The sequence below is a fragment of the Lagopus leucura genome, unplaced genomic scaffold (genome assembly GCF_019238085.1).
Source record: "Lagopus leucura isolate 7727_CA_CO unplaced genomic scaffold, USGS_WTPT01 Super-Scaffold_100012, whole genome shotgun sequence".
Lineage (NCBI taxonomy): Eukaryota > Metazoa > Chordata > Aves > Galliformes > Phasianidae > Lagopus > Lagopus leucura.
This window is the reverse complement of record NW_024962267.1, coordinates 3,040,164-3,062,683: the sequence shown is the minus strand read 5'-3', so window position 1 is coordinate 3,062,683 and position 22,520 is coordinate 3,040,164. Positions and strand designations below refer to the sequence as shown.

Sequence of the window (22,520 nt, the reverse complement as noted above, 5' to 3'; positions counted from 1 at the left end):
TTTTTCTGCAGTGCTGCTTTCCAGTTGGGTGGCCTCCAGTATATACTGATTACTTGGGTTGTTCCTCCCCAGGTGCCAGTTTCTGCACATCATGCTGTTGAAATTCATGAGATTTTTGTCAGCCCACTTCTCTAGCCTGTCAAGGTCCCTCTAGATGTCAGAGTCAGCACTCCCTCCCATTTTGTATCACCTTAAATCATCCAGATAGTTAATGAAGATGTTAAACAGGACTGGATACAGTACTGGCTCTTGAGGTACTCCACTGCTTACTGGCCTCCAATTAGACTTTTTACCACTTGCTACTTCAGGGCTGGCTGTTCAGCCTGTTTTTCATCCACTTTATTTTCTGATCATCCAACACATGATTTGACAGCTTCCCTACAGGAATTCTGAGAATCTTAAGAGGTCAGTGTCAAAGGTCCTGAAGCCCAGGATGACAATAGGAATAGCTTTCCCTTCATCCAGTCCCACCATGAATCTTTTACACATGTAAATGCCTTAAAGTCTACGGAAAAAAACTCACCTCCACTATTTCCACCAATACATACTGCTTTCTGCAATAAGAACAGCAAAACTAATGCATCCCCAATCAGCTTTCCACTGTATATGTTTCGTCAAGAAGTGGTAGGTGGAAACAGTTTAATGGCTTCTAGAAGCAGCTTTCCATTTGTACCAGTATGTATCATATAAAACAGGTCAGGTACACAACTGATCCATCACAGTAAGAAATTCTATCAGCTTCTTTTGCAGCTACATATTTATTTTCCTCTGCATTAACATTCCCTAAATAATATCAGAGTTCATTTTGTCTCATATGGCACAGGGGCTGTGACTTACTGTCTTAGCAGAAGAGAGCATGTTGAGTGAGTTCTAACAACCCCCTTAGTAAATGTTTCTCAAGGGTTTTGGTTATGATTGTTATACTTCATAAGCAGCTTTAGTATTTCCAGGTAAAACAAGCTGAAAAAACTGACCAGGAAGACTGCAAAAGGCTGTCTCACATAACAAAATAGACTTTGCTTTATGTTTTCAAATCGTGGGAATAGCAATCTCTCTTTGCCTTAGGGGGACAGAGGAATTGATCAAAAATATATATCCCAGTGTGTTCAAGCTAAGATTTTAGCTAGCCTACCACAGCTACTCTTCAGTGTTTTCCAGTTCCACAGGCACTGGTCTGATCTGAAATGAACAACATCAAGTATGCCCTTCTGCTGGCAAGAAAATAGGAATGAAGAAGGTTTGGGTGAATTCATAACCAGCAGAATAGATCTACACACGTTGCTAAAACAGGAAAAAAGCTTGCAAAGATGTAATTATTTCTAATTAGAGAAAAGCAGATTCTTTCTTGCCTTCATGCTCAGGCAGTTGTGTGACTTCTAGATTAAAAATAAATTAAAAAATAAAAACAGGGTTAAAGCACAATCAAACCAGAATGGCAGGACTTCAAGACTGAGAAAAGTGAATAATGCAGTGAGGCTATGTTCTTGCATAAAAGGATCCTTGAAAATACTTAAAAAAAAAAAACAAAAAAAAAACAAAAAAAACTTTTAGACAAAAGCAATTATTATCTGATCCTGATGGAGAGTCCACATCACAATCTCAGCATTACTGATGAGAAAAATCTCTAAATTGCTGCTAAAGAAGTTACAGATCATCTTTTTACAGATCATCTTGTCTTAAAAGAGTATAAATCATCTCCCTCTTCTCCAAAGCCATCTGGTTAATACTGGCATCTAGATGAGGTGTGGGGACAGGAATTTGGAAGTCTTCCAGAGAAGCAGGTGAGTTCACTGCCTTTGCACAGGATGAGCACATTGTTTCATGCCCTCTGCTCAGCAAAGAACAGCAGAACCAAATCACGACCCCTTGATTCTTCCAGAGGCAGGGTTCTCCCTTAGCTCATCACTTCAGAGAGGTCAAGACAGGAGTTTCTATACCACACAGCAGCCACTTTCCATTTTTCATAATCCTTAGTTTTTGATTTTTTCATGCTATATTTAAAATCTGCAACTCTTCCTGGCAGTGCATCATCAGACTGTTCTATACAAGCAGCTTATCAAAGAATAAATCAGCCTAAAGTCACAAACATGGACTGCTACAAGCGTAGTACATTTCAGTAAGAAAATACACTATATTAATCAACACTACCATCTTGAACTGGCCTCTTTGCTTAGGGAATACATGTTCTGCATAGCAAATAGATTCTACCCACTGACACATGAGCTCTCAGAATAGTAAATATCACGTACATTGATGACACAGTTATTGTCTCACCTCTAGGACAACATCAGCAGCATCATGGAGACATAAGGTCAGGGTTCCCACTCGTGTCAAATTGGTTACATATGAGAAGGTTATCAGGGTGACAGTTACAATGTGATGTGTAAACATGATGCCAAAATCCTAGAGCAGCGAGAAGCAGAAAAAAATAAAAGAAAAAAACAACAATGAAATAAACAGTGAGATTCAGTATACCCACATAAAAATGGATGAATGTTTTTAAATCCAGCATTATGGTTACGTTGCAGGAAGATTCTGCTACTTAAGTACCTACCCAGCGATATTTTTTCCTTTGACTAAATAAAATAGCCACTGTATGATAACAAAAGGCGAAAAGATTATCAAAAGCTAGAAAATAGCTATGTCTCTCAGTTTGTAATAATGTAATTTCATAGACATCCAGACTGCAGTTACTTTGAAAAAACTTATGTACATACAAATCAAATTACACCTTACTTCTTATATACTGAGTAATACACAATCTGCAAAATAGTGCATCATTTACAAGAGTTCAAACAGCTGCAGAGGTACAACCAACACATTTCCTCAGTGCTATGAGCAATTATTGACAGTCATCTGCCAAGTGCAATGGAGCAGTCTCACAGAGCTGAGAATCCCAAGTTTCTGTTTTCATTTGTTTCTTTCTAATGCTGTTCTTCACACTATAGCAGGGTCAGAAAAGTCTTCAAATGAGCTAGTGCAGATCCTCTTCCTAAGATCTAAGCTGCTATCTTCCAAATGATGCACATTGCCCAGTCTTCAAACTTCAAACAGAGTCAGCGAGTAACTGTTACTATTGAAAAATACGGGCAGTAGTAAAACTCCTGGAATATCAAAATCTCTGATGCATCCTTAGGAGTGGGCAAAGCAAAGGGAACAACTACTGCACCTGGCCTACACTCCTAGGCTGATTACAGGGAGAACAGGATACACTGGCATGAGACTCTTCTGTAAGGCATAAAATCAGTTTAAAAATAATTAAGTCTTGCTGGAGGCTGGAGTTTGCTTAACTACATTCAAATCTGTGAGAAAGTATTATCAAAACCCTGAAGAAAAGGTCACGGGACCATTTGACTGGGGAGTTCCTCCAGGCATTGGGTGCCCAGGTAGCAAAGCAGCTCTCATACAAGGCTGTTGCTAAAACAGGAAAAAAGCTTGCAAAGATGTAATTATTTCTAATTAGAGAAAAGCAGATTCTTTCTTGCCTTCATTCTCAGGCAGTTGTGTGACTTCTAGATTAAAAATAAATTAAAAAATAAAAACAGGGTTAAAGCACAATCAAACCAGAATGGCAGGACTTCAAGACTGAGAAAAGTGAATAATGCAGAGAGAACAGATCCAGATAGCCACAAGGAACAGCTCCTCCAGGAAGGCTCATCTCCTCACCAAGTGCTTTGGGAGGTAGCATTTGTGTTTCTTGCAGCAGTTGATTCCAACTAAGCTGTCATCAGCTGATAAGCCCACTGCAGAGAAACAGCAGGGAAACTAAATCTGCAGCTGCAGCCTTTTGAGGGACAGAGCCTGGAGGGAAGGTCTGAGGACCTGCAGGAAAAGTGTTGGTGAGCTCCCAGTAACAAAGGGATAGCTCTGGCTATAGCTGCCCATTGCTTGCTCTCTCTAGTGTTTGCAGGTGACTGTTCAGTGCCACCTTGCCTGTCTCTGGTAACGGAGAGGGGCCTGCTGTGCATGGGAATGCACTGCCACTTCTAGGACCAGCCCTTGCATGCATGGCACTGCATACTTGGAGTCTGTGAAAAAACTTGCAGCTTGAGCTGATTCATTAACTACAAAGGGAAGGAACTCTTAGCCTACCACTCCATGTTTAATGCTGTCAAGTACTACAGGCTCCTCTGTCCTGCAAATCCGCAACACAAAGAAGAATTGACTAAAAGCAGAAAATTGCATGCTATTTTGACATAGTCAGATTTGGTTTCCAGCAGTCTGGAGTGCGATCAAACGCATGCAGCAATCATCTCAAACCATTGTTTACATTCCATTTCCTTAAAGATAACTGAATACAAGTAAAATTAAAGTCTATTTCTCTTTCCGAGGGTCTTAAGTGAGAGCAAAAACATGGCATCTTGGTCAATTCAGTAACCACAAACCCACCCATGGGGACCATTTGACTCTGCCATATTCAAAAAAGCAAAGCATCTACCCTTTTCCCCAGGGCTAGCATTCCCACATGGCCATATTGCAGCCTAGCTCTTTTACCTGCTTCAGTTGCAAATACTATAGCACTTCTTCATTTTCCTGCTAACTGTAATTACTTTTGCACATAGGCAGTCCAAATGAGGCAAGAAGTCTTAAGCCAAATAATTCCTCTGTTTTTATAGATGCCACATTCACATTCTACAAAGACTAGAATTCCATTCCCTCCTGGGAACTCTTCAAGGCATTCCTGACAGTACAGATTACTCCTAAGCAGACCTAATACCTATGGGCAACAGTCTTCTGCATCTCCACATGAGACTACTTACAGAAATGCTGTCCAAGGAACTCCTTCTCTGATGTTTATTGGAAAAGACAGTTAACTGACTCTGTCAGCTCTGAAACAGAGATACTGGTCCAACATACTGAGAACTGCTAGAATAAAGTAGTAGTGATATAAATAAGAAGGCTTTTGTTACTCTAGTCCTTTCTTTCCTGCTATTTCCTTATCTCAGTAATTGTTACTATGCTTGAAGAAGCTATGTGTTACATTTTAATTACACATAAGGGTAATGAATACACAGAAACTAATGTTGCAAGGCTACATAATGTCAAGTGGTACTTTCGTTCCCAGCTTACTCAAGTAGTTTTATCCATACACAATAGAATTATAGCCATACAAGAATGGCTTCTTTCTTTAGTGTATTTTGAACCATACACATTTGTGCAAGACACAAACAGCACAGTTTACAGCAGTTATATTATAACCTTTGTTTGTGACTTCAGAAAGATAACATGTGCCTTTACATGAAAATATGTTTCTAAGAATAGGAGAAAGACCCTACTCATGAAACACCATCAATGGAAGAATATGGTGCGGACAACAGAAAATCCCATGGGTCTCAATCTTGACACAAACCCTCCAGAAACAAGATTTCTGTTACATAGGGTAGTTTGACAATTCTATCAACGAATGCTTCGGGTAACCAGAAAATGTTAAGTAAGCCTGATTACTTTTAAAACTTATCAGAGGCTTGTTAGCCAATCCAATCTTCTTTCTGTGTGTTTTACAAAAGAGGAGTACAGGAAACTGGAGAAAAAATTGAAAAAACAAACACAATAAAACACCAAAACAAATGACAGTAGATTGTAGTATTTGAAAATACGAAACCCTTAAGGGTAGAATATAATTACAGCTACACAATATATGTTTATGAAGCAAATAACATAACACAAACTATAAAAGTTAACCTATTCAAATCATTGCCTTAACTTAGAGCTTAATATTTTGTTTGAATCTATTCAGTCAGGCAGAGATAATCTGGTAGAAGTTATAACATCTGAAAAAAAAGATAAACAGCTATTTAAAAATCAGTGTAACCATTTGAAATAATGAATTTATTGTTAGGAAAGAAAAAAAAAAAAAAAAAAAGACTGAAAACCAGAAGTTCATTTATCTTGAGCTGCACAAAGTAAAAGACTGGAGCTACGCCAGTGATCAGTGCTGGCACTTTCAGTAAGGACCTACAGCACCTTGCCTTGGGAAAGCTGGATGCATAATAGTGGGTTGGCTGAAATCCTGTAGTGCTCATGTCTGCCAGGGCACTTATGATCATTCCAGACAACAAAACAGACCTTGTTGTACTTAAAAGTATCTAAAATGATAAGCACAACATACACAACAGTATTCCTCTCACACTAGCAAGAAAACTTCAACGTGTTTCTCAGACTGAGAACCGTTAATCTGTTCTGCATAAACTGTCATGAAGTATTACCATAATGTCTGATACTAGCTGGCAAATTTCCTGCTTCCTTCAGCTATGGTGTCACTGTATCACACATTATATAGCAGATTCAGAAGTTTCCACATTTTTAAAATTAAACATGCTCTTTAAAAGAGAACTACAACAGTGCTGCAAGAGCTGATGTCTCTGTCAAGCTTGTACTCCACTAGGTGGGGGGTTTTTTGTTTGTTTTTCAGAGAAGTTGCTTTTGCACTTTTACACCCTGACCTATTGAAGTCAGAATTTGGTGACGTGCAGAGCACCTCAGGAAACTGGCTTTGAGACCAGTCTTTTGTCTCAAAATCTTTGAAGTGCATGAGTTTGAACCAACATCACGCTTCTCACCTCTGCCTTCCTTTACAGGTTGAGCACTTGTAAAACTTCTAGCCTTTCCTTATTGGTACATATGTCCATGTTTTTGATGCTCCTGAGTGTCTGATAGGAGTTCACCTCGGAGCTGAGGCTTGCTTCATGTTTTCCTAGCAACATCTATATTCCCACTAGCTTAGCACATTGTTTGTATGATATCCCTCTACATCCTGAGCTGTCTCGTCAGAGTAGACATTCTGGCATTGTGTTGTGATCCAGCTGACGGCTGCCACTGCCTTGATGCCCAGCAGCATGTGCTACTACTTGTTGTCAACTACTGTAAGCTCTCAGTGTTAACACTATTCAACTCATGGGTTTTCTTGTCAGCTTGCAATTGCTCCTGACCACAGAGCAGTTTTATTGTCTGACACCAGCACACAGCAGCATTTTTCCAGTCCGGTTATCCTAGTTACCAATTTTGTTTAAGCTACAAAAAGAATTAGCTCCACTGTAAATCTGTGACAGTGGTGTAATCTAGCTGCAACCAGACTAATTCACTCCATTTTCTAATTCATCTCCATTCACTAATTCATCTCCATTTTCCTTCCATTTCCAAAACAGTATGCTGAGAAGCCTTTTGTGTGTGTGCGTGCATATATCTATATTTATCTATAAATCATTTATAAGTAAACGAGAGACATACAAAAGATTCTTTGTTTGTATCTATGTATGGACAGTATCAGACTCTCTGTGCTCAGCTCAACAATGGAAACAAACTCTTCAAGTCACAAGTGCAAACGCTATAGCTTTTTCCCAGGAGACATATCAAGATGAAAGATGAAAGCCTACCACAATGGCTCTTTTCAGAACTGTACTTCAGCATACCTAGATGCTGACTGAGTACCTCCAATTACCTTTCACATAAGGAAAGCAACTAGTCAGGAATCTATTAAATATTCTTTAAAAATATAATGTTGCAAATGCAATGCTGTTGAATTTTGCTCTCTCAAGAAGTACACAAAGAAAGGGAAATACAATCAACAGCAGTGCAGAGAGATGAAATGGATACATGGGTACTGATTAGATAAACACAGTCCTGCAGCAGTAATCTGAACAATTCTGTAGCATTGCTGCAGAGGTTTGGTTTTGTTTTATAACCAAGGGTTATATGTAGTATCACTCTTTATTATTAAATACATTTCAGTTTTTACCCTGTCTGTGCAGGAAAATAAATTCAGTGCCTTCACAGATCTTACCAAACGGTACTGTGAATTTATGAGGCAGCCTTGCTCCATCACTGATATCCAATCATTTAGCTCTAAGTAGAAATAATACATATATTTGATCAATTGCATTCAAGTCATTTTATAAGAGCAGTAGATTTCAGCTGATGCAATTTCCCTTTGAATATTTGATTACATCAGGCTCTTCATCCCACGTGCAGAAAAAATACGCCCATCACAGTAACAAGGAACAGTGTGAAACAAGCCCTTCAGCATCAGTTTTTCAGCGATGAATATCAAAGACTTCAGTGTTTTCAGTCTCACTGTTCTTACCTTTCTTTTGATGTCAATGAACTGAGAAAACATTAAGGACCAGTAGAATGATAATTCAGCAATGTAGTAATAATGAAGATCAGGCATCAGTGGCTGAAAGATGGAGATGAGAAAAGGTTAATAGAGAGTCTGATATGATGGGCACCTGAGGTCTATACAAGAGATGTTTAATCACAGATGGATTACTGTATTATACGTAAGGATCCTATGTAAGAAAAACGATGATGTTTCCTCTTTCAAACTTTGATGGTTCTGGAAAAATATACTCCCAGCCTACCCTCTTTTAAATCTTCACAGTAGTACAATACCAAAAAATCAGGATGCCCATTGGAAACCCAGAACAAACTAAACTCTTCCCACTTATATCACTGTTACAAAAGATTACTTGAAACATCTTGCTGTACATCATTAATGTATGTTTAAAGCACAGCAAAAGAAACAATGTTAGAGTAAATTAAAGTAACACTCGTGTATAACCTCATCTGTTTATGATAAAAACCTTGTGAGTTTTAAACAGATCTAACTCTTTCTAATATAAAGACAACCTTTAAAGAATATGACCGTTATCTGTTAACACACTAACATCTGTGAAGAAGAAAATAAATAAATTTACCCAAGCATCTTGTTCGATATACAACACGGTTACACAGATGTTTAAAAGCAAAAATATAAATAAAGCAAAATAATAATAAACAATAAAGCAAAAATATAAATAACAATACACAGGAACCTATTCATAACCAAAATTAACTTCAAAGGGGGGTAACTATTTAGATCCTAAATAGAGCCTAAGTGAGACAGTCCTAGGAGCTATTCTAATTTCCTCATGACTGTGCTTCCCTGCTAGCCATATCTTCTGTAACAGTGACAATGTTCACTAGCACTGGAGAAGTTCTGCGGGCATGTCCAAAGGGATTAGATGAACCACCTTTTGAACACTCTGCACTGGCTCAACCACACACCCAAGCAGAGTAAGAGCTATTTCAATCAGAAAGAGGCAATTCGTTTGTCTCTTCTATTCCCATTCTTTTTTGCAGACCAATACTTTGTAGCCAAAGAGTTTTCAGATGCAGACTAAACATCCTATACGGGTTGTTTAAATGTAGATACATATTTATCCTTTATGACAACTGTGCACACTCAAAATCAGTCTAAAGTCGTTGCTTGTGCCAATATAATCCTTTTCTGGTTTAGTGACACTGTCAGTACGCTTTTAATTAGGTGTAAGGAAAAAAAAGAAGAGAATAAGAGCTAACAGTGGTAGTAATAGGCTGCAACTATTACATTCATTTTGCATGAGAACTCACCAGTGAAAATTTGTAGTAAGATTATCAGATACTTTATTAACAATAACATTAATATTTCTAAGCCCACATACAATGGTAATAGGAGAAGGGAGGATTTTAATGGCATCATAGCTTCCTTCCATGAGAAGATAAATAGTGCGTTTAACTTAGCTAACATATTGGATTTCAGTTCCCTGAAGACTTGAATAGGACAGTTCTGCTCTTACGTGTAAGTTGTCTTCCAAATGGTTCATTTGACTACACCTACTGTAAGTCCACTTGGATTTCTGCAATTTTGTGCTGAGTAACTTACAAAAGGATTGTAACAAACAACAGGTTAGAACTTTTACCTATTTAAGAAGAAGAACCAAAAAACAAATGAAAAACCCAACGCATAAGGATCCGCACTCAGTACTACTTGATCTGCCCTACTTGATCAGCACTCAGTAGATGTCTTTGTTTCTGGGACAAAGATTTTGAAAATGATTTTTATTAGATGGTCTCATTTCTGATGGACTCTCTTCTCTTCTAGCATAAGTTTAAATACAGCAAGTGTAAGTGCCCCATTTAAGACTAGTAACTAAGTTTCTGAATTTGCCACTCTGCTAGATCTCTGGCTTTGCTAAAACTTTCAGCATCTTCAGAACTATGGCTACTTCTCCATTGTGGCAGATGTTACAGGTAGATTTCCCATATTTGTTTTCGGATCATGTGTTTCATGTCAAAACAGGTGTGATAGTTAAATTCCCATTTCACTTCTTGAACACAGGAAGACAAGGAGCATCTAGCAACATTTGAAGCACCAAGTAGCCTGTTCATACTAACATACTGACATAAAGCTCTACCATAATAAAAACAGAGCTCTTCAGGGATGCCATTCTTGGTTTTAGGCAGTACTTTTACCTGATATGGGTAACCATTCCAGCACTGTCTGGTATTCCAAAGCCAGGGTGTCTGAGAGAGAAAGGAAAATAAAACAAAAAAGTCTGTACATATAATTTTGGTCAATGTAAGTGTTTATGGTTAAAACAAGTGAGGGACAAAACTATAGATACAGCATAATATTTGCACTTGTGGATAAAGGATCTGAGAACTCAGTACAAGCAGTAGATTTTTTAAAGTTTCACACATATTAGGGCAAAATGCCCATCCACAGAGAATTTCATTCTATGATCTTACACAAATAGCTTTTACAGGAGTGCAGACTGAATACAATCAGCCTGTGCACAGATGGTCAGATCTCACATTACCTTCTCAGCAACACAGGAAATCTTAACCTCAGACTGCAAGAACTTCCCTTATGTATAAGCATCCTTTCACACAATACTTAATCCTAGCCATATATCCACTCCAGAGAGTGAATCATGCCTTTTGCTTTGCTGGGTGACAAGATGACCATCCAGAGACTATAGATTTTGTTGCCATATGGAAAATACTGATATCTTAGGGCAACATAAAAAGTGCCTCAGACAAATTTATTGTCACAAGAAACCACACTCTTCCATTACAAAAGGCAGGACGAACTAAAAAACTTGAGTTAGAGACATGCAACCCTTTTGCGTCTTTTTTTTTTTCTTCTTTTTTCTCTTGACTGCACAAGATTAATACAATTCTTCTTCAGTGTCACACAAGATAAAGCCATGTAAGTACATGTTATTTAGCTTTTCTCTCTTTTCCTGTGCAACCATGGAACTATAGATAGAAATTATCATGTGAACAAACTCTTCTACCGAACATTTTCAGCTGCTAAATATTTTCACAATAGGCAATAAGAACACGGCCAAACCAACAGTAACCAAATAACTCCTTTTCAATGTGCATGTCTTGCAAAGCATGGCTGCGTCTCAGGTTATCTCATTAGAAACATGAAAGAAAGATGTGGATTCAGGATATTTGTATCATTAGCTGTTCTACATCCAAGTATAAAGGTTGCAGAACATTGTTAGGTCTCCCGGATTAAAACACACATGCTGTTACAGCACTAAGTACTACTGACACCATGTTTTTTCACACAAACCCCTTGTGCATGAAACAGAGCACTTTCTTGTTTTCACCATTAGGCGAAGCAGTACAGTTCAGGCAAAGCATAACAACACACACACAAAATGCAATGTTTGTAAGGAGCAAACCAAATAAAAGAAACACTAAAAAGAATGCTGTTCTGGAGTTTAATGCCCTATGATGAAAATCAAGCTGGTAGAGTCTTTATAAATAGGAAGGATTTGTACCATATCAAAAGACTGTACAAATTACAGTCAGAATTGTAGCCCAATTTCCAACTGATGCATAAGTTCTAGTTATGATTTGTCTTCCAGAATATCCTCAGAACCTTTCCTGATTATGAGTGATGTAAATTTGACTATTAGAGGTTCTTCTTACTTTTTTGAATGTGTCCAGAGGAAAGAAGGGAAGAGGAGGAGAGAAGAAATTTGTACGTACTCCCCCCTTCTGCTCCTCAAGTGGAAATGAATAACTCTTACAATAGCTTGAGCAGAATATCAACACTTACAAATAAAAGATCTCTTACAAGTTTCTGATGCATCTCTTACAAGGAGGAGGCTGTGAGAATGGTGAAAGTCCATTCAAACCTCTCCACCCCTCTATTTGGAATAATAATTTAATGTAAGCAATTCATTGGTTTAAACACCTCCTCAATAGTTATTGCAATATGAGTTCCTCCCATTTCACACAACAAAAAAGGTACCTTGAAAGAGATACAGCCCTTCTACCTACAACTCTTCATAATACATCGAATCTCAAATATTTTTTCTGACAGCTGCTTAAAGTAGAGCCATCCAAATATTGTAGGATAACTCAAGTTTAACCAGGCTGTGACTGTCTTTCATATCATATTCAACTAGAAATAAGATATGCTTCCTACCCAATTATTTTACTACCTAAATTACAGGCGCTAGTAAAAAAAAAATCCATATTTTTCTCCTTTACTATGACATCTTAAAGCTTCTTAGGAGAGATGCCTGCTATAGGAGCTGCAGATGTAGAGATTACGTTCAATTAAAATACCGAATGCTAAATAAAAGAGGTTTCACTGTAAGAATCCATCAAGACTTTACCACAAATCCTGAAAGGATACCACAAATTGAGAAACAATATAATAAATGTATTATTATTAAGTCTCAGAGACAATACGCTACAAAACACCTGCTTCTGAGCCAAAGGCAACTCAGAAAGTCATGCTACCCTCTCATAAAAAATGCTTCCGATCTGCTGTTTGAAAACCTAATTAGATTCTAAGTGGGCAACAGGCAGGCAACAGTGGCTAAGACTGCAGGGTATCTATACTACTTTCCTACCTCTGTTTCCTTCCCAGTCTCTCCTCCACTTGCCCAAGCTTCTCATAGTCAACTCTAACTGTTGTTCTAGAATAGGACTTGGGTTATGGTTGCCCTGGTGTGCTTTAGTGAAGAGCACAGAGAAAGCACTTAATTTATGCTCAGTCTTCCCTCTGACCGCTACGATGAACCTAGCCGTAGACTGAATTTAACTTCTCCTTAAAGACATAGTATTAGTAGGAGCTATAAGCACCTTGCCTAGTACTCTGTGAACCTTACGACTCTAGGATACTCAGGGCAGGTTCAGCTGGAAGGAGAGAATCCTGAAAGGATCTGTGATGTAACACTTGGACACAATGATGAAGGGTGAGCTAACCAGAAAAGACTTAATGCTGGCTTTCTCAGGACTCAGCTGAACCGCATGCTCAGAGGATATACCTTTAAGTTGTCCCACACAAGACAAACTCACTATTGAGCAAAGCCCAGCTCTCCCTGCAAAGTCTCATGACAGACAGGAAGAAAAGCGCTATCACTTGACTCTGCAACAGATCTTTTCTGGGCAAACATAATGAGTGTGCTATCAAATACCAAGAATAAGAAGAAAAATGGAAATATAATGCCTAGGAAAGAGATGAAGTACAAGCAGCCTGATAACAAAAGGGCATCCTGAAGTTGAAAACTGCTAAAAGCTTCAGTAACTAATATGTAGGACAAAGGAAGGGCAATTGATGTCATCTTCCTGGACTTGTACAGAGCCTTTAATACAGTCCTGCACCACGTTCTTAACTATAAATTGGAAAGATACAGATTTGAAGGCTGGACTATTCAGTGGATACAGAATTAGTTGGATGGTCACAGCCAAATGGTTGTAGACCAATGGATCCATGTCCAGGTGGAAGGTGGTCACGAGTGGTGTCCTGCAGGTGTCTTGGATCAGTGCTCTTTAACAGTTTTGTCAATGACATAGTGGGATTGAGTGCACCCTCAACAAGTTTGCTAATCACACCAAGCTCAGTGGTGCAGCTGATACAATAGAAGAAAGAGAAGCCATCCAGATGGACCTGGATAAGCTTGAAAAGTGGGTCCATGTGAATCGAATGAGGTTCAACCAAGGCCAAGTGTGAGGTGTTGCAGTTGGACTGAGGTGATCACAGATATATATACAAACAGAGAAGAACTCATTGAGTACAGCCCTGTAGAGAAGGACTTAGGGGTCTCGGTAGGTGAAAAGCTGGACGTGAGCCAGCACAGTGTACTTGTAGCCCACAAGGCCAACAGTATCCTGGGCTGTATCAAAAGAGATGTGGACAGCAGGGAGAGGAAGGTGATTGACCCTTTCTGCTCTGCCCCTGTGAGGTCTCATCTGCAGTATTGCATTCATGCCTTGGGACCCCAGCACAAGAGACATGGAGACTTTAGAGTGCCTCCAGAGGAAGGCCATGAAGATGGTCAGAGGGGTGGAGCCATCTTATGAAGAAAGATTGAAGCAGCTGGGCTTGTTTAGCTTGGAGAAGAGAAGGCTGCGGGAAGACCTCATTTGGCCTTCCAGTACCAGAGGGGAGCTTATAAGCAGGAGGAAAGCCAACTTTTTACAAAGCCTGATAGTGATAGGACAAGGGTGAATGCCTTTAAACTAAAATAGGGAAGAATTAAGTAAGATGTCAGGAGAAAATTCTTTACTCAGAGGGTGATGAGGCACAGGAATAGCTTGCCCAGATAAGCTGTGGATTCCCCATCTATGGAGGTCCTCAAGCTCAGGTTGCACAGTGTCTCGGCCAGCCTGATCTAGTGGGTGGCAAACCTGCTCAAAGCAGAGAGGATAGAACAAGATTATTTGATTATTGGGTCCCTTCCACCCTAAGCATGATTCTATGTCACAAAGCACCAGCCCTACAACACTGAAATCTTCCCTTATGTAACATAAAATGCCCAATCAGTACAGTATCAATGACAGTGAAGGATGACAAGCTGCTGTTAAAACTGCTGTCATTTACAGCATTAAGGAAAAAATTTCTTTTATGTTACAGTCCTTACAGGAATACCTGTCAAAAGCTCCAACAAACCTCTTTACAAACTCTGTGATTAAAAGGAACAATTTTCAAGAATTCTTCCAGAAAAAAAAAAAAAAAAAAAAAACCAAAACAAAAGAAAAAAAATCCTCTCAAGACAAGGGAAAAACTGAGATGCTTGCATGCTAAGCAGAAGCCTCTAGTTGCCTTTACTTATCTGTAAAGAAAGCTTCTAATTGGGTCCTGGCTTTCACTAGCCCCAAAGTAATGAAAAACTGTATGCCTCACTCAAAACGCTGCTAGAATCTTCAATGTGAAAGGATAGTTTTTAAAGTAGATGAATAAAAAATAAAAATAAAAAGGTAGCACAATAAACCCCTTCCCATTGTGATCTATTCTCCATACAGTCCATAGTTGATTTGATTGAAAGGCATTTCTGTGTGTATTTTATCAGAGAGACAATAAGTACCTGATGAAGTATTAATTTAAAATAACAAATTAAATTCTAGTTCATCACACAGTAGTACAACCAACCATGAATATGCCTCTCATTCATATGTGCCCAGCAGAATCCACTGAATACAGGAAACACACAGAGGTCATGGGCTGGATTCTCCAAAATACAGAAGCTCTCCATGTCTTCCCCACACTGCTGGCAAGTCAGGCATCAAATGTGTATATTTAAGGTAAGTGAATTGCATGCATGTTTTTTATGAACAGCTTGTGTTTTTAAAGATGAACATACTTACATGTGGGTCACACAATTTTGCACAATGATTGTTACTGTAGAGCTGAAGTTACTTTCACAGTTCACCTCACTCCACATTGCTCTGTCACTCACTAAACTATCTGTACTTGTGCTGAGCACAATTAGGATCCAAGCAGGCAAGTTGTGCCCACATGTATTGGTGTTGCTTTGCCCAGTAATTCAGTTTCATCCTTTTCATCCTTGGAAGCATGAGTCTATAGATAAATAAGACACGTGAAAAAGATGAATAGTGCTGCTGGCACTCATTTTTTCTTTTCTGCAGCCTATAAAGTTGAAACGAGCAATAAGCTAAGGAAACACTTCCAGAGGCACATCTTTTAGCCTAGTGACATCAAACTCCAGTTCTCTACAAAACAGCGTCTAGCTGACAGTTTCAAGTATCAGACAGCTGTTATGCACCTGATTCACTCTTGATCATATGGGCACGTTGTAATTCCCAAAGGAGTTCTTCCTCAATTCCCTGATAAGTAAGAAAAATCTCCCAGCTTTTCCCATAGATGAATAAAGGCAGTGGGCCAGCTGTTTTTGCCTGAATAGAGCATGCAAAAATCCAAGCATTCCATAACAGAATCCCCGCACCTCAGGAAAGCCTACTTATACACAATACCGTATTTCAAACAAAAGCAAGACATTCTCAGTCTGAAAAGATGCCTTTGTTGCCTTTGAAATTAGAATATTTTTGTTCCTATAAAGACAAAAAAGAGTACAACACAGAAATTTTGAGCATTCAATGCACACATAGTCCCTACTCCAAAATCTGAAAAGGCCAAGATTTTATCATGCTTAATACATTTGGATACAGCTTTACAAAATTTTGTCCCTTACAGCTATCTATGATTCTATTTAATGCAACAGAAATTGGCACTATTAATTAAAGTCAGGGTAATACGTCAAATTTCTACCCACCTTGCTCTGGTGCAAACATGAACGTGTCACAGCACTCATACATCTACTTGCATCAAATTAAAGCAGGCCGTTGGTCTTCAAATAACTAAGTACTTCAGCTGAGGCCAGAAGCTTTTCTCTTCATTAGCATTTATTTGCTGAGCCCCCAAGATACTGTGCATAGCTTGTTCTCATCCCTAGACCTAAACATTTGTCATCTCGTATATGTGTAACTTCCTCTTTTCCTCAGTAGTAGCTGTGTGCTCTCACTGTATTCTGCCTGCAATCTCTTGTTTGTGGGGATGGACACTCCACCATATTCCAAGCTTTACAGCTTATCTACAATTGCAACAGCAGGGGAGGGGAGACTTCAAAACTTCATTTTAAATTTTCCACTTACAGTCTTTATTTAACAGCACCTTTCATAACATCAGTGGAAGTTATTCATAATTAACTTTATTTATTTGACCTTCAACATACTAAAATTAAATAGTATCTCACTCTTCACTTTTTTTACAATTAAAGTTAAGAAACCTACCAATTTTATTCTTATTCAATATGTTAATAAACATTCCTCTTGCACATAATTTAGTTGAATAAGTGCTCACTTAAAGCGATTTACTTGAATTACTTTTTTTTTTTTTTCTTCCTCTACAATGCATGCAGCCTTTTGGCATGATAAGCTGAATGGCTGTTGACATTAGAAAGTCATATCACCTTGTTAGCAACCCAAAGTATCCTTCTGTGGTTTCCCACTCTAGAGACACCATACTGCTGTGCGAAAATGACTGCTCCACTATGCTGAAGCCGAGAGACTTGTCAGTAAGTGAGTCTCTCAGATTCAAATTTCACAGTGGCCCTATGTTCCTTTGGCCTTTCCCCTTCTTCTTTCTTGGCTCAACAGAGATCAGTGTAAATATAGATTACAGCAATCATTCTTTCTTAAGGAAAATACATACCAACAAAAACCCTTGCTCCTGTGCACAACATACAAACAAATACAGTGTGTTTCTTTTTCTTTGCTACAGAAGAAACTCCTAGATATTAATTGCTGTAAAACAAGTCATAGCTGAGTAGATACATGCTGTTTCAAAGGAAAAACAATAAAGGAAAACAATGAGAAGCTCTTCCTTGGTAACATAATTCATAAATAGTGTATTGATATGTTATTAAAATAAGCAAAATGCATTGAATTGTAACTAGCATCCTTTACTCATTCAGCCTCTTTATTAGCTCTCTGAATATATTCCAAGCATTGCTTCAACTAAAAAATACCCAAGAAATGGCTGAGAACTCTGCCATTACTTTATATAAGCAAAATGAAATTAGAATCCTTGTTTAAATAGCCTCACTGGGGTAAAACAGTTACGAATAGGGGCAAAGCTTGTAGATTCTACTAACCACACAAAAACTGGACTAGCACTAGCCTGTGTCTCCACCCACGTACAGGTAGCTAGCTGCCTTACTGAAATCAATTATCCTAGTCATACAGTTAATGTAGCTTCTGTGACTTCTGATGGCAAGTTTATTCGACAAAGTACTGGGCAGCTGAGAGACACTTATCAAAACTGCTCCACATCTTATTCATTGCAGCACTCAGCAATAGAGCTTACTGGGTTAGCAGTATAAAGTGAAATATCTGAAAACAAGACCTCCACCATGTGTCATTACTTTAGACAGGGCAGTGACTGGGGAATACAAGGTTTCAAACCCTCACTCTGTGTCAGATTTCTGGAAAGGCTCTCTCAACCAAAAACTCATTTGATATCGTGGCGATGAGACACACACATTCCTGTAAAACATTTTTGAGCCATCCAAACTGATTACTCAGAGAAATTATGCAGCTGGAAACACACAGCACATATCAGCAGTATCATTTTCAGTTTCAACTGGAAAACTAACTTGTATTTTGAACTTCTGGGCAGATCCATGGCTTCATTATGACAATTCAAGCATTAGCTGCACGTTCATGATCATTCGGAGGTTGACAACAGGCTCAATATTCTGACCATAACTCTTTCAGTTTATTTACTTATTAATTTTCTACAAGGATGTGAAGTTCGTTTTTTTGTTTTTTTTTTTTTTTTTTTTTTTTTTTTTTAAACAAGTATCAGCATTTTGCAGCAACTTTATCTCCAACAGAAAGAAAATTCAACTTTGCCTTGATATTTAGAAGATTTGCAGAGGAACAACCAAAATGCTCTGTGTCAACTTTTGATTGCCTTCCACTAAATTTGCCCAGCCTCCAAGGACTTCATATTTAACATGTCTCAGAAACTTTATCTACTCACCTAGAAATGTGTTTTTCTCGTCATGCTTCAAAAACCAACGTCAGTAAGATAGAATATGAATCACAGTAATATCACCTGTTGCTATGATTGTATTTATTTTGCTACTAAGGTATTTATCATACCACTTAAAAATTCTCTCACCCATTTAAAAATTCTATCAGACAGCTTCCAGCCTCCAGTGGCAGCTGTGACAGGTATTTTATGCACAATCGTAGCAGCTGATGGCACTGGCTGGTTATGTTTATGGCAGGATGAACCACGGAGTCATCAGAAAAGTCTCTCCGCAGGGACCAGTATTTAAATACCTATAGATCAAAACGAGACACATTTCCCCCTACCCACAAAACTTCTTGTCAGCAAGAACTGACAATGGAAAACAGAAGAATCTAGAATATTTTGTATCAAGCTGCATTCTCTTCTTTCTAGTGACGTGTGGTTTTGTTTCCTTCTCACAACAGGAATAGCATTTTCATCATTCTTTAACGACCCAAGCAATCATTCATATTTCTTGGCACCATTCACAACATAACTGAAGACAACATGACACACTGCCAGTGAATCTCCTAAGGTTCTCTTTTCATATGTTATGACTAAGCAAACTGTCATAAGTTTTTACGGAACTGTTATTGTTCTTGAGTTTAGTGCTTTATCTCTGCAAAAACAAGGTATCAGAAAAATGCACTTCTGTAATGCAGAAAATTCAGCCCTTCCCCTCAGCAATCTACAGGGCTGACTTCCAACTATAATTAAAAATGATACTTCTACGAACTCAAAATAATAAAATATACAGAAGGACACGCTCCAAGGCCAAGATTAACAACAATCATTGAATGATGCTCTTGACATTTCAGATGCAAATGTATGAGTTCACAAAATTATTTTTAGAAAAATATGAATACAAATCTGGATTTATTTACATAAGTTATATCTGGAAAGGCAGAGTAAACTCAGTGTACCACATACATCCACTTTCCCCTTTAAAAATATAATGTACGTTGGTCTTGTGCTGATAATCCCAATTTCAACTTAGAAATTATGTGGAAAATTACTCCGCAGTATTTTAAAATGAAAACAGCAAAAGGAATAGGTAGTTGTAGAAAAGGGCTCTAACATCTACATAAGGGTAGAGGTGATGGGAGAAAAGAAGCCTGCACCATTTCTTGCAGGTGACACTCAGATGTCCTAGAATGAAATTTTGCACACTTTAAACAGAACCAAGGAATTCTGCAGCTGGAGAGAAGCTGGTAGCTACAGCATTTCCTCTCTTTCCTCTCATCAGCCAGCCAACAGTCCTACTAGCAAGTCTGGCCATCAACTAATTTGTTTTCATTTGAGTACCTTCTTGTTCCAGCACTTCCTCTTCTGCTTGTTTTTTAGTAAGCAAAATTTCTTTTGTCATGAAGTTGGGCAATCAGTGGTGCTCTGATGGTTTACAGCAGCTGAAGGCCTACATAAATTTTGTAGAAGCTGGGCTAAAGTCCCAATTCATTTGTGCATAACAGGTTTCCTAGTGACACAACTCATATTTTGTAGTCACTATGTGCACAGTAAGAAGAATGCATAAAATGTAATAGAGCCATTCAGCAGAGCATTCCAGATGCCTTTGGTGAAACAAAGCAGTTGTAAATCTGTTAGCTTTACAGTTGCCTTGAGTTTTTTGATTGCAGAGCCAGATCACATCAATTAACCTAGAATTTGCATCTAAAAGGACATCTGAATTTATTAGGATAGGCAACATGTAACTGTGGTCCTGGAATCACTTTGAAAAAAGATTGTGTAAACTGCCTAAGTTTATACTTGGTAAACCATAGCTTGCCATGGGAGTGAACTGCAAAGACTTATCATACACTTAAGTAACTAGTAAAAATCCTAAGAAGGAATTATTAAAGCAGATAATTGGTCAGTTCGCTCCTAGTAGCTGTGTAATGCTCCAAGATCAGTACTGAACTGTAGTATCTCAGAATGCAGGAGCTTTCCTGCAGGATGCAGCTTCTACAGAGCTCCTGGATTTTCAGAGCACTGGGCTCTGATACTTCAGTTATCCAAAGGCAATTAAACTTACCATTACACATCTACTTTCCGTAATTGTAGTTACTATCTGTGGCTGCTCTGCCGTAAAAGTACCTCTGGCTGATGCTGACCAGCTGCTGACTTTCATGCTATTTGTAGAAGGGAAACATTTATCCCTTCCTACATTTCTCCTACTGACACTGACTTTTAGGAATCCCCTGTGAGCTTCTTTTCTTCCCAGGACTCACTGCGTGCCATAAAGGAGCCATGGCCCAAAATGAGAAGTCTATCTCAAATAACAAAACAATTCTTCCTGAGAGTAGCTCCTTTCACTCCCATTCCTGATACCTGCTGCCTTTTTTTGACGTCACTGAGGTATGATTCCAAGCACAAACCCAGATAGTTAAGGTAGTTGCATGGAAAAAAAACAGAACACAACACCCTCCACTTTCTGCTCCTGCAATTGCAGTGTTTTTCTGTAGTTTAGCATCAGCACATTGTAGCAAGGTCTCAGATCCCTGACAGTCTGAAAGTCAGCAAGATACTGCAATGGCTAATTTTAAATTTTTTTAAAATAGAAATAGAACTTCTCTAGGTTACAGGGTCAAGATTTAAACCCTGAGGATACAAGAGCATTTGTTGCCATCACAGGCAGCTGGTGAGGAAATCTTTTGGCAGAGATCTCCCCACATTGCTGCCACTAAAGCCTTGACATAACAAGCAGCCTACTCACAGACACACAATCAAGTCTCACATGATGGCTGTGGCAGTAGAGCTTCATCCAGACAGCTTTCTGCAATGGACAGGTTAAAAGCCCCCATCTTCGGCTACACCAAAGGCGGTCTCTAGAAAGGGAGCAGTTTCTGAGCAATTTCATCCGTGAAAACAGCTAAAACAAGGCATAATCTAAGCAACAAAGGAAAGAATTGACTAAAACAGCTCCTTTCACTCCCATTCCTGATACCTGCTGCCTTTTTTTGACGTCATATTGACTGGATCAGGGCAATTCACACTTAAGGTGCTGGTGTCCTTTGTAGTGAATTATTTCTTGGTGTATTTGATTTCATGCCATAAGCACTCAGTATTGCCTGGGAAAGAGCCCAGTGAAGAGAATCTCTCATTGCAATTTTCTCTAACATAACAGAAGCATAGGGGAAAATGCTAATGTAAAAATAAGAATGCCATTTGAAGGAAAATCTTTCCTGCTTTGTTCCGAGTCAGTGTCTGTGAGAACATTTGCTTCACTTGAGCAAAGAAAGATGGACATCTTTACAGAGTTGGGAAACTATTTTGGCTAAGTCTACACGAACTTTTATGTTAATTTCCTCCTCGTTTTTCCCTTACTCCTCCTGTTAGGTTGTGCATAAATACAAACTTTCTGGTGTTTCCATTTTTCATCTTCAGATCTATTTGATCCATTTGTATTTTTTTGCTCTTAAATGCAACTCATTTTGCTAAAAAAAAGTAACAGGAAGAGTGGCTGGTAGAGATGAGAGCAGAGGAACTATGATGGTGCTAAACTTAATTAAATTTTGGATTAACATGAACACTAAGTTTTGTGCACAACAAACAGTAACTGGGTAAGAGAACTGGCTGCCTTTCTTGCTTTCCGAAATTTGTAAATCTGTGGGGAAAAAAAATACATATAATCCCTGGTGAAACTGTATTTAAGACAGCAGCAGTTAAAAAAAACAGAAGTAATACTCTGAATTAGATTTGAACCCAAAGGAATATTTTCCCATGCTAAAGTCTGTCATTTTTAATTGCCAGAAACTGAGACCATCAACAGTCAGGAATGATGTGAATGCCTTAAGATAAAATGATGAGGTAACACAGAAAGGAAATACGAAGAAAAAAAAAAAAAAAAAAAAAAAAAAAAAAAAAAAAAAAAAAAAAA

General features: G+C 38.4%; 1 protein-coding gene across 4 annotated transcripts in view; it reads right to left on the bottom strand.

Annotated features, from left to right (window-relative positions):
* Positions 1–22,520, bottom strand: part of CERS6 (ceramide synthase 6) — a 108,983-nt gene that overhangs the window by 24,052 nt on the left and 62,411 nt on the right. For all 4 annotated transcript variants that reach the window (XM_042875031.1, XM_042875033.1, XM_042875030.1 and 1 more), the window contains exons 5-7: positions 10,270–10,320; positions 8,081–8,173; positions 2,275–2,403 (exon numbers count right to left, since the gene is read on the bottom strand). In XM_042875031.1, the coding sequence (XP_042730965.1) occupies positions 2,275–2,403; positions 8,081–8,173; positions 10,270–10,320 (273 nt within the window). The remainder of the gene's footprint in view (positions 1–2,274; positions 2,404–8,080; positions 8,174–10,269; positions 10,321–22,520) is intronic.